General features: G+C 61.2%; 1 protein-coding gene across 1 annotated transcript in view; it reads right to left on the bottom strand.

The window, feature by feature from the left end:
• The window catches only part of CHD5 (chromodomain helicase DNA binding protein 5), a 61,267-nt gene that overhangs the window by 43,837 nt on the left and 4,685 nt on the right, over positions 1–12,745 (bottom strand). Inside the window, exon 2 of the mRNA XM_061187159.1 lies at positions 7,159–7,286. Within this exon, the coding sequence (XP_061043142.1) occupies positions 7,159–7,286 (128 nt within the window). The remainder of the gene's footprint in view (positions 1–7,158; positions 7,287–12,745) is intronic.

The following is a 12,745-nucleotide window of genomic DNA, read 5'->3' as shown; positions in this document are numbered from 1 at the left end:
CTTGGTTTCCTTGATTTAGTTTCCCTCCGTACAGGCAGAAAATGGCCCATTTATATGGAGATAAGGGTGTTTACAGACAGAGCATCCCCATCAGAAAGGCACTGCCCCTTCGAGAAAGCTGAGAAGGCTGTGTATTTGGGGTTTTTCAAGAGGCAAGCAGGCTGATTAGGCCCCTCCCGGCCTGGGTCTGCAGGAGAGGCCAGGCACGGATGCTCCAATGAAGATGACACTTGGCATCTTCATGCTGGTGGTTTACTGTCTTCAACGTGAGCAAAGAGAGGCACGGAAGAGATGAAGAAAGAACTGGAGAAATGAAGGATGTGAGCTCCGGAAAGAGCAATGAGGGAGGGAGGAAAAGAGGAGGTGGAGAGGGAGGAGAAAGGAGGGGAGGAGGGAGAGGAAGGAAGGGGGGAGGGGAGGGAGCAGATCAGAGAAGAAGGAAGGCAGCAAGGGCAGTGGATCTGTCTTGGGAGGCCCCCAGCCCGCTCTGCCCTTTCCAGCCGCACTGTGGAGTGGAGAGTCTTTTCCCAGGAGGGAGGCTCTTCCTGAGATACAGCTGGGAAAGGACCCACCCGTGGGGTCCCTGCACTTCCTGACTCTCCTGCTGCTCAGCTCGCTCTCTCCCTACCGCCGGCTCCCGGCTCCCAAACCTTTTATGCCCATTAAGCTGCTGAGTCAGTGTGCTGGCTGGTGGCTGGCAGGCAGCAGGGCCTCTGGGCCTTTCCGGAACCCAAGTGTTTCCCGGAATACTGACTCGGTCGGCCACACTGGGCTCCAGGGGCAGTGCGCCGGTCCTGGCTGCTGCCAGAGCCTGCCCAGGGCAGGACAGCCTTGCACGCGATCCCGTTCCCAGGGCTCATGGCCACAGCTCCCAGCCCTGCCTTGGTCCTCTGGGGAGGCAGGAGTCAGACAGGGATGTCCATTTCCCCCGAGGATGTAGAGTTTGGCTAGCTTGGAAAGAGTACCCTTCGATAGACCTGAGAGACAGGCTCAATCCCAGCCACACCTCCGCACAGGTAAGGATGGGAGGAGGAAACCGCCACAAGCTTCAGCACCGCGGACAGAGGCTGTGGGGCCCGCCGAGGGAGGGGCATGGGGCTGGCCCTCAGCTGCCCTGGGGACCCCACGAACCAGACCAGGGAAGAGACAGGAGGACCCACGGTGGGTCCGGGGGCTCCCTGGGGAGGCTGCAGGACAGAGACTGTCTCGGAGCTCTGACCCTTGCTAGTCAGGAATTGGGCAAGTCACGGCAGCATTCTGACCTCAGCCTCCTCATCTGTGAAATGGGGATGCCATACAGGGCGGTAAGAGGAACAAAGGAGATCATGTGAGAGAGAGGGCCTTAAGCATTTTGAAGTAGGAGAGTCCCAAGTACCCATGATGCCCCCAACTCTGCTCGGAAGCTGAAGATGCAGCCAGGACCACAAACCGGAGGACACAACGAGCCTCATCCCCCCTCGTTTCTGCAAATCGGGGCTGGACTAAAGCCAAGTGCATGGACAGTGCCTGCAGCTGGGCAACAATTACAGTGCAGACGGGCAACAGGACGCCAACAGAAGGGGCTACTGTGGCCGCACCTGAGGGGGAGGTGCCCTGAGTATCTGCTGGGGAGCCTGCACGCCACATCCCAAGTGCAGGAGAGGCGCCACATCCCAAGTGCAGGAGAGGCGGGGAGTGGCCAGCACAGCTCTGAACGCAGGGCCCAGAGGGAGCAGGAGGGAGGGAGGAAGGGAGGGAGGGAGGCGGGGAAGGCGCCTCCAGCAGAGGCCCTGTCGGTGTGTGCACAGTGGGCGGGGCGGGGGGGGGAGCAGGTCTGGCAGAAGGCCCCAAGCTGTGCACTGCCAGGAGTGTTAGCCCAGCAGCCACTCCGGGGCTAAGTGGGGGAGCAGGAGGGCAAAGTTCCTTCTCGAGGAATGAGCCGGAGCTACAGCAGGACAGTCAGCGCCCCAGCGGCCCACGGGGGGTGACAATGATGGCAGCCCCTCGTTTCAGGGAAGGAGCAGACCTCTCCCTGCCCTGTCTACCTGCACTGGGGAAAGCCTGGCCAAAGAGAAGACTCAGATTCCTCAATTCTCCGACTCCCCGCCCATTCCCTGATCCCCTCTCTGCCCTGCCTTCTCCCCCCGCCTGCACCCCGATCTCATCCAAGCCCCCCTGCCCACCCGGGAGGCTGGTGGAGGGCGGGGTGCAGGACAGGTCTTTGGAGATGGGTTTCCCGATGGTACAATCAGTCTGTATCCACAGCGACTCTCTGTATCCAGCTGTTTGGACACATCTAGACCAGGGCCTCCTTTTTCCTGTGTTTTGTTTTTCCAAACTCTTCCCTTGCAGAGAAAGGGGCAAGCGGAAGGGCAGCGAGTGGTTCTGAAAACAACTCGAAGAGGAGTGACCCATCAGCAGGACCCGGAGGGATGCAGATCAGCCAGTGGCAAGAAGGGGAGGAATGACCAAGAACCAAGAGTAGACTAACCATTCGGTATCTTGAAACTTACAGAGGAGAGTGCGGGCCAAGCCACATTCAGGGAGGAGACACAGGCACAGAGCAAAAATGCCCTAATAAAGCCCTGAACCAACCTGAGCCCCGAGCCACACTGTGGGCTCTGAACATCAGGACCAGTCGGGGCTGTGACCCTGATGCTGTCCTCTGGGCTGCAGCAGCCCCAGGCATGACTATAGCGGATGCCCTGGATGGTAGAAGAATCTAAGTGAACTTGGAGTCCCAACAGAATCCATCTGCAAAGCTGCCTTAAATCCTACGCCCGGGCTGGGTGTGCGAGGAACTAGGGGTAGGGAGGAGGGGTCTCTGCCCTGAGCCCCAGGCCCACTGAAGACACGGCATGCCACCCGTGCAGGCCCTGGGGACCCCGAGTGGGCAGTCTATGCCCACCCTTCCTCCCCCAGCTCTGCAGATGTCTTTCGATCCAGGCCTCCCATCTCTCTCTCCCTTCCCTCTACGCCCAGCTCTCAGCACACACCGCATCTCTCTAAAAAGCAGGCATTTAAACTCAAAAGGAAGGACTCAGAGAGTTGGTCATTCTCAATTTGGGGTCCTTCAAGACTGAGAGGGAAAAAGAAAGAATGAAATATGAGCCTTCCCATTCACGAGTGTTATAAACAGTTATAATTTAGCACTGAATAATTGGTTGCTATGGTAACCGCTGCAGCACAGGTTGAAATCATTTCTCCCTCCTGCGCTGGGTCTGACAAGGAGCTTCATCTACATATGCTCAGGTTCCGGCCGAAGCCCCAAGCCCCGGTTATTTTATGTAAATCAGAATTCACGACTTGCTGCCTGTTCCTCCACCCCACCCCCAAAAAACCTGCTGCTACATGGGTTCCACCACCGGGGGCCCTCTGCTCCCTCTACCCAGAGCCTTGTGTTGGGGCCACCTGGTTGGAGATGAAAAGGAGAAAAGAGGTGACATTCCCCTCCCCACGTCCTGAGGACCGGGGTCTGCAGGCGGGCGGGCGGGCAGTGTGCACATGGCGGCCAGGATCTTGCTCTCTGGTTGCAGCATGCTCAGACTGTTGACATCTGACAGCTGCCAAGCCAGGCTCTCAGCAATGCTGGGGAGGGGGCAGCAGTGGCCCGAGGGCCACCTTGGGGGCCTGGCTGGCACTGCCCGGTCATCTGCGGGGCCCTCCAGTCTACCCTGGCCTCCATGTCCTTTGAGATCCAAGAACTGCATCTCAGTAGAGAGAGGAAGGAGAGAGGGAGAGGAAGTGAGGGGAGGGAGAGTGGAATGGAGGAGAGGAGGAGAGAGGAAGGGAGGGGGGGAGGAAGAAGAGGTGGGCGGAGAAGAAATGCAGAGGAGTGAGAAGGAGGGCAAGGGAGACCCAGGAAGAGGTAGCAAGAGATGGATACAGCACAGAGGCCATGCTCAGGCCACAGCAGTGAGAGACGGGCTCAGAGACGAGAACCAAACCCTGTGTCCCGTAGGGCCAGAGGAAGGAGACAGGAGACCTGGGTGAGCGGGGTGATCAGGCATGGGGGAGGCAAGCACCAGCCCCCCTGGCCTCGGAGACCACTGGTCCCCACCTCCCCTGGCCAAACTCCCCCCGCCTCCCTGCTGTCCAGACACTGCCCACCTCCTGCCTCCTTCATAAGCAGGGCAGAGGGGAGGGTCTTGCTGCACCCTGTAGCGGGCAGGGCAAGAGAAAGCCCAGCCCAGCCTGGGGCTGGGAGGGGGGGAGGCGGGGCAACCCATGGCAGCCCTGATGGTCCTTCATCGGCATTTGGGAACTGGGCAGACCAAGGACCAGGTGGAACTGCCCGCCTTGGCCTAGCCTCCCTCCCAGTTCCCAAGAAAGAAGCTTCAGGAGAGGGAGAGAAATCGCTGAGGAGCTGGGGAGAAGGTGCTTGTGCGGGATGCCCCAGGACCCTAGAATCTACCTCCACCCCGCAGCCACAGAGCATCGGGTCTGAGGGCTGACAGCAGTGGCCGCAACAGAGCAAGATTTCAGAGCTTCAACCGGGAAGTCGGCCCCTGCACCCCAGGGCCCCGCCAGCCCTGAGCCATCTAACCTCTGCCCCCAACAAAGACAGACCTGCGGGCCAGCGTGCGGGAGGGGCTGGGGGGAGCTGCAGCAGGGCATTCGGAGCCCCCTCCCCACAGCAGGGGGACCCGGTCCACAGCACCTCCCTCGGGGGTGTGGGGGGAGCCTCCAGGCATGGGTCCCCCCTTCACCTCTCCTGCCTCCACTGCCCCTCCTGGGTAACGGGGACAGAAAGCTGCAGCTCACAAACCTTCCCACGTGCAGCCCACGTACCAGCCGCAGGGTTAGGGGTGGGGTGTCCTGGGAGGGGATAGACCTGTCAATCCTGGAAGGATGCCAGGAGCCCAGGCAGTGAGGACAAAGCTGAGGGGCAGCAGAGACGGAGGGTGGCATCGGACAGGGGTTAGTGCTGGGCTCGGAGGAGGCTCAGGGTCCCTCTGCGGGGAGAAAGGGTCGTCTATGCGCGCCAGAGGAGAGGAACAGCCGGGTGTGGCCGCAAGCGGGCAGGGAGAGGCTCCGGGGCAGCTTTGGCCAGGAGCCTGGACAGGGCAGCTGTCCTAAGGAGGCCCTTCCCGGGAGCCAGGAGAGCCGAACAGGGGGCAGACCTGGTGAGAAATGCTGACCCCAAGCTCACCAGAGAACACAGGCCGGACGTACCTGCGTGGTTCCAGCTGGAGGAGGTGGGGCTGACACCTCCCTGCCCCAGTCCCTGAGCTCCAAGCAGGCCAGCCCGGAGCTAACCACTATGGGGACCCGGGGCACCGCCCAGGGCTGGCCCTGCCCTCCAGACGCTTGCAGGCTGACACCCTGGATGCCCCCAAGGGCCACTGGCCTTCCCCGTGGCACCTCTCACGTGAAGACACCCTGTTGGCCCATATCTGATTTGCCCCCAAACAAGCAGGGGGGTGTGCATAGGCGATGCTCCCCTTACTACAGACACAGAAGCAAGGCTCAGACAGGTGTGGGCAGTGGCCTGGGGAGACGTGGAGAAGAAACTCCACCACCCATCGCCTGCCCACCATCACAGGCCCTTTGTCCTCAGGAGTCTCCTCCCTCCTGCCCCCACAGCCTGTTTGGGAACCCTCCAGAGTTAAGTCATACCACGGCCCCCTCTGCACAAAGCCTTGCAGGGGACAAGCCAGAGGCCCACAGTGGCCTTTGAGGCCACGTCAGAACATCCCAGCAGGGCCCCCGCACACACTGCTACTCTGTCCCGGGGCCACCGAGGGCGATAACACCTCCCCCACCGCCTCCCCTGTGAGGCCAGGCCAGGTGGCTCTCCTCTGGGCAGGGGAGGAGAGAAGGCCAGAGGACCAACAGTGCTTCCCCTCGGAGCAGGCGGGCCAGGGGAGGACCAGGCTGGGGGGCAGGGGGCAGCCGGACATCCCCAGGGCCAGATCTCAGCTGTGTTGCTGTGACCCTGGCAAGTTCATCTCTGAGCCTCATCTGTAAAGCAAGGTGCACACCAGCCCCTCCCCACAAAGCCACCGGGAGGATCGAGTGACGCTGAGGAGAGGTGGCAGCTCTCACGAGGTGGGAGGCGGGAGTCCCCACGTTGCCGTATGACCGTCCCCTCCAAGTGCCGAGGGCTTTAAGCTACAAGGCAGCCCCGGTTTCCCCCTCTGTCGGGTGGTGATAATCATCCCTGCCCCTGACTCCCAAGGTTGATGTTGAGGATGAAGTGAGTCCACGTGGGGCATTCTAGAAATGCTCACACGAGTTACTCATAGGAGACCCATCCCTCACCGGGGTCTCCTTACTCTTCTCCCATTTGTATCTTGTTCACCAGGATTCCAACTCACAACAGGTTGGAAGCAGCAAACTAGAGGGACAGACGGCTGCCAAGAAGCAGATACGTAGGGGGTAGCAGAAGGCACCACCAAGAGCACAGAGGCAGCGGACACAGACGCAAGCGGGAATAAGCGCCCTGCAGTGAAGGGGTGGGAGCGCCGGGGACCCCATGTTGTCACGGCCCAGAACAGCCACCAAGGGGAAAAGAATAAACACCCCAGAACACCCTGTTTAAGAAGACAGTAGGGGCTTCCCTGGTGGCGCAGTGGTTAAGAATCCGCCTGCCAATGCAGGGGACACGGCTTCGAGCCCTGGTCCGGGAAGATCCCACATGCCGCGGAGCAACTAAGCCCGTGCGCCACAACTACTGAGCCTGCGCTCTAGAGCCCGCGAGCCACAACTACTGAAGCCCGCGCGCCTAGAGCCCGTGCTCCGCAACAAGAGAAGCCACCGCAATGAGAAGCCCGCGCACTGCAACGAAGAGTAGCCCCCGCTTGCCGCAACTGGAGAAAGCACGCACGCAGCAAGGAAGAGCCAACGCAGCCAAAAATAAAAAAGTACACTTGGGAATTCCCTGGTTGTCCAGTGGTTAGGACTCCATACTCTCACTGCTGTGGCCCGGGTTCAATCCCTGGTCAGGGAACTAAGATCCTGCAAGCCGCGCTGTGTGGCCAAAAAAAAAAAAAAAGGACAGGACACTTGAGATACATCTCGGGGCAGGTGTCCGTGGGGACACTGGTTTTGGTGTTTCTCACTCAGGCTCAGCTCTCTGGAGGCAGCCCTCCGCCAGATGGTCCTGGGAGCCCAGGTCTTTCTCCACAGGCCCAGGAGGAGCAGCTGAGAGCCCCGCACAGCCCCGGCTCCACTCACCTCTTTCTTCTTCCTCTTCCCTTTGCACCTGTTCTCCTTGAGCTTCTTGGACTTCTTCTTCTTGGGAAGGCTCACGGGCTCCTCGGGGAAAAAGTCATCGAAGCCTTCAAGGCCACCATCTTCTTCTTCTGGAAGAATCAGAAGGGGGAGGGGGTTACTCCGCTGCTTCCTTCAGGGAGACCCCCAGGGACACAGAGTGAGAAGCAGGGCCCGCTGGGACAGTCAGTTCCTCCGCCACCCAACTGTGCCGGGTGACGGCCACCCTGCCCTCCCCAGCCCATCCCCACCCCGCCCCACCCTCTCCGCCTAGTTCCCCTGCCCCAACCCCTCAAAGCCACCCCCAGACCCGCCATGTGGAACCCCAGCCCCTTGGGCTGTGTCACATCACCCCACCTCTCTGGGCCTCTCCTCCTCTCAACCTGTAAAACGGAACAATAACCACCTACCCTGCTCTAACAGTGCTCGGGAAACTGAAGCAAAAACAAATGACCAGGGCTTCCCTGGTGGCGCAGTGGTTAAGAATCCACCTGCCAATGCAGGGGGCACGGGTTCGAGCCTTGGTCTGGGAAGATCCCACATGCCGCGGAGCAACTAAGTCCGTGCGCCACAACTACTGAGCCTGCGCTCTAGAGCCCGCGAGCCACAACTACTGAGCCTGTGTGCCTAGAGCCCGTGCTCCGCAACAAGAGAAGCCACCTAGATGAGAAGCCCGCGCACCGCAACGAAGAGTAGCCCCCGCTCACCACAACTAGAGAAAAGCCCGCGCCGCAGCAACGAAGACCCAACGCAGCCAAAAATAAATAAATAAAATAAAATAGATTTTAAAAATTAAAAAAAACAACAAATGACCAAGTAAGAGGCCTTGTGGACATGGCTCCCCAGGGAGAAAGCAGCCCCACGGAGTCACAAAGCCATCTCCAGCTGGCCCAGGGAGGGGTCGAGGCCCACCTCTGCCCTCCAGAGGGCCACGGCGTGGCCAGGAGACAGCCTGTGAGTGCAGGATAACAGGGACGTACAGGTCACATCACCCTAGGACCACTTGGTGTCTTGGAGCAAGTGCCCGGGAGCTTGGAGGAGAGACCAGCACGGAGGATGCCAGGGCTCCCCTTAATGGGGATTCGAGGACCACACTGCCTCCCCTGCCTGGTCCCCATCCACACCTGCCCAGGTCCACTCCCCATCACAGGTACCCGGACACACACGGCAGGATGCCAAACACACTCCGCTGGGCGCTCGGGACGATGTGACGGTCCACAGAGAGGTGGGTTTTCTAGAAGCTGCCCGCCTTTCCTGAATCCTCATTCCTTCACGCATTGGAAAGGCTGGGGGGAGCAGGCGGGTGTGTCACGTGGGCATCTTAGAAGAAGCTGCAGGCTACGTGCTTCTTGCTGCCAGGCTACATGCTTCTTGCTGCCCCCAAAGGGAGCCCGTGGCTGGGGCCTAACTCCCACCCAGGAAGTCAGGGGTGAGAAAGGGCACGAGCCCTGGGTTCTTGGGACCGGACGTGGGCCCCAGGGCTGGGGGTGCGGAGAGTGGGAGGGCTCTCTTGGGGGCAAACGGCAGCAAAAAGACACCGCAAGAACAAACCACCCAGACTAGAGCTATGTATCTGTCTGCCCGGGATGAAGGAAGCTTCCAGAAGGCACCGGTGCAAACTCCAAAGAGTCCACAAAAGGGGCCCACAAGCCAGCCAGCCTCCACACCAGCGGCTTATCCCCCATCCCACGCCCCTCACTGCCCATGTGCACGGGGGTGGGGGGGGCGGGGGGGGGCGGGAGCGAAGGGCAGGGAGAAGCGCCACGGGGGTGGGGGGACATGACAGGGAGTCTCGCTCGGTCTGGGGTCTGCCTCGAGCGGGACCCCACTGTAGGGCTGCCACCCTGGGAGACCCTTAGGAGGGCAGAAAGTCCCAGGGCCACGCAGGGGATTTTCATATGGGAAATGGGCAGTGTCCTCACTGAATCGGGTTTAAATGATAGGCCCCCAACCCCGCCCAGGAAGTCTAAAACTTTTAGAGTAAAACATTCCCGCTGTTGAACGCGTCAGACCCACAGATGCTTGGACACGCCAACACACCCTGGGCGCTCCAACATCCGCCCATCCTCTAGAGGGGTCCACCCCAGGGCCTGGGACCCTGCCGCCTACAGTCCCCAGCGGGGAGGGGGATGGCGCCCATCACCACACTCTGGGTGCAGCTAGAGGGCGCTGGTGACGCTGGTGGCCCAGTGAATGCCCCTCACTGGGGCATTCCCACACGTACCACCAGTTCCCACACGTACCACCCCCCTACCCAGGGAAGGCGGGGGCTGCACCACCGTCTCAGCGCCCGTCTGCTCCAGGGCCCTCCTCCAGGGCTGCCGGGGGCCTGTGGCCCTGCCCCCCAGGAAGCAAGTGCCAGCCCTGTCTTGTACGGCCCCCCCAGGAGTCCACGGGGACAGGGCAGGCCCAAGTCTCAGTCCCCTCCCCATCCTGCCAGGCAAACACAGACATGGAGAGAGATCAACTCCAGGCAGGTGAGGGAGCTGCCGTGCAGGTGACATGAGGGTGGCCTGAGTGCCGGCCATCCCCGGGAAGCCAGCTCAGCGGTCCTGACTGGCAGACAGGGGCAGTGCTGCGGACAGGACCACGTGGAGGGCACAGCTGCTGTGGCCCTGGCCAGGGCTACGGCCCCCGGGGCGGGCAGTGAGGGCAGGCCCAAAGCTGGGTTTAATGTGGGCAGGCTTTGAGGGGAGCCGGGCTAGGGCAGCAGGAGCCGACCCCGTCCTGTCCCCTGAGCCCTGGCATGGGAGAGGCAAGGATTTCGGGGCCAGTTGGAAACATTCATAGGGACCCCCGGAGTCATCCTGGAGTGGAGGGCTCTGGGAGACAGTGACATGGTTGGTGGGGAGGCAGCTGGCGACGTGATGCCCGTCCACGCCTGCCCACGCTCCCACCGGCCTCCACCTCCCCCGGAGCCACAAAGAGACCGCCTGCGAGAGCCACCCCCGCACCCTGGCCGTGCCCAGCACGGTTATGTAACGGGCTCAGCTGATGCAATCGGGAGGGGGCCTCTCTCTCCCGCCTCCTGCCACCTCCCCACGTCCCCTGTCCCCTCAGCAGGGCAGTCCCCAGACTGGGGAGGCCAGCCCAGCACACGGTCACAGACTGACCGGCCAGCAGCACAGACAATGGATGCACAGGAGGCCGCGGGAGGTTCTAGAAGGAAGCCTGGGATCGCCCGTGGGCTGTGCCCCACCCTGCCTGGGAAGGAGGTAGGGGCACCTCTAGCCCTAACCCACGCCCAGGACAGGGCTCGGAGGAGAAGTCCTCAGGCCCTCTGCCCTTGGACAGACCCCTCCTCCATTCCCAGAAGACCTCACGGCCCAGGGCCATCTGCCTGGTTAAATCCCTCCTCCAGGGACGTTCCGGAGCTGGCACACGACCACGGGGACCCCACCCTGCCCACCCCCGGTCCTCCTCCCCCGCACGGCTTCTGGTGGCTCTGAGGACGCCCAGGGCTGACCTCCTGTGACGCTGCTCCCCGACACCCCCCCGATTCCCACTCAGCCCTGCCCCCTCCTCCCTCTTCTGCAACCGGCCCTGAGCTTCTTCTAAAACCAGACCTGGAGAGTCACAGCCAAGCAATCCTTCCCAGTGCCCATCGGCCCCTCCCAGAGCCCAGCCCTGTGCCTCCTCAGGGTACCCAGCCACCAGTAAGGTGGGAGCCCGCCCGCCCTGGGGGAGGGTCCTGAGGAGGAGCAGCCTCAAGACTCCTTGTCTGCCAGCTCCCGGCTGCCCCCCAGCCCTTCCGGGCAGGCGGCCGTGCCCTCGCGCACCAGCCCTGCCCCTCCAGGGCCCGAGGCTCCATCGACCCCAGATGGGCTATAATTAGGACTCATTAGCCCTGACCTGTCTCCCAGGTCTGGGGCGGGGCCGGGGGAGACTGCTTCAGAGATGAGACGGTGGTGGGGGGGACAAGGGGGGGGACGGCAAAGAGAGGCACCTGCACCTTCTGCTGCTTTCCCCCAGCCCCTCACCAGCTCCCTGCACACACTCTGGCTTAGCCCTGCGGGACCCCCAGGCTGCTCTGCAGGCTGCAGCCCAGGCAGGGGCGGTGGACCCTTCTTAGCGAAACACCTTACAACAGTGGAAGAACCTACCACCTGCACCAAGCTCGAAGCAGGTAGCATGTGTTCATTTATATGAATTCATCTACTACACACAGCAACCCTGGGAGACAGTACTATTATCACCCCCATTTGCAGACAAGGAAACAGGCTCCGAGGATCTCATCGCTTGCCCACTTCTGAGTCTCACAGCCGGCAGGTGGTAGAGCCAGGATGGAGCTCCGGCAGGTGGCTCCCACCACCAGGTATGGTCCCCGCGCCTGCCCCTCCCTCCAGGTATAGGACCCTCCCAGAATTCAGACCTTCCCCACGTTTACTTCACAAGCATTTAAACAGCATAGCCCATGTGCCAAGCTCAGGCACGCCCAGGGGACACTGAGGTGACTCAGGCCGGCCCCTGGTCTGAAAGATCACCTGTGGTCCCTCAGGGTGGGAGGGTCAGGGCTAGTCCACCGCAAGTCCCCATGCTCTGCCCACGCCCTGCCCCTGTCCTCTGGGGACAGGGAACTTAGCAAACACAAGGTGATCCGAGCGAAAGAAAAACTTATGACTGTGGAAGGAAGAGGTAGGTCGTCTGATTCGGGGTGGCTGACGGATTTGGGGAGGTGGAGCCAGGAGCCGGATCAAGAGCTCCATCACCCGAGTCCGGAAAGGTGAGCAAATCTGTCAGCGATGGGGACCCAGCTCGACGTCCACCATCCTCTCTGAAGCCTGTGGAGAGGGTCTCCTTCCGTTCCCCCAAGCAGGAAACAAGACCACCTGGTGGCCAGGAGGAGGGACAGGGGAGCGCAGGCTTCGAACCACCACCCCTTCCTGGCGGGGTGGCCCCCAATCCCTTCTCCACTGAGCCCACTTCCTCATTCTTAAAATGGGCCGAGTATTGGGAATTCCCTGGCAGTCCAGTGGTCAGGACTCCATGCTTTCACTGCTGAGGGCGCAGGGTCGATGCCTGGTCGGGCAACTAAGATCCCGCAGGCTGAGCGACGCGGCCAAAAATAAATAAATAAATAAATAAAAATTTGAAGATAAATGGGCTGAGGACTGCCTTTCTCACGGGGTGATGAATTAGAAACTGTGAGATGCAGTTTAAGTGCTTGGCAGTGGCAGGCGGGTCCCAGGGCCTCAGGAGGGTTAGGATGGCCGGGGCTGAAGGAGTGGATGGCGGGGGGAGGGGGGTCTCTCGTTTGGGCACTGCTGGGCCAGGGGTTCTCAGGGCCACCCTAGGGCTGGCCAAGGAGGGGTCACCAAGACTAAGGTTCCCATCAGTCCTTGGAGTGCCCCCCACACCACAGGTCTCTACTGACATTGCTGGGAGGGGGGCAGTACTCCCGCCCAAGAGAGGATTAATAATTCATTTATGACATTTAACAAAACCCAGACACCACCTCACTGGCATCTCATCAAACAAAACGTCAGTCCTGAGCACCACGGGCAGGCAGGCAGGCAGGTGGGGGGCGGAGGACAGGGGAGGCTTTTACCCT

Source organism: Eubalaena glacialis, chromosome 3 (assembly GCF_028564815.1).
Source record: "Eubalaena glacialis isolate mEubGla1 chromosome 3, mEubGla1.1.hap2.+ XY, whole genome shotgun sequence".
In the NCBI taxonomy this organism is placed as follows: domain Eukaryota; kingdom Metazoa; phylum Chordata; class Mammalia; order Artiodactyla; family Balaenidae; genus Eubalaena; species Eubalaena glacialis.
The sequence above is the reverse complement of the archived record's forward strand: the minus strand, read 5'-3'. Positions and strand labels throughout refer to the sequence as shown.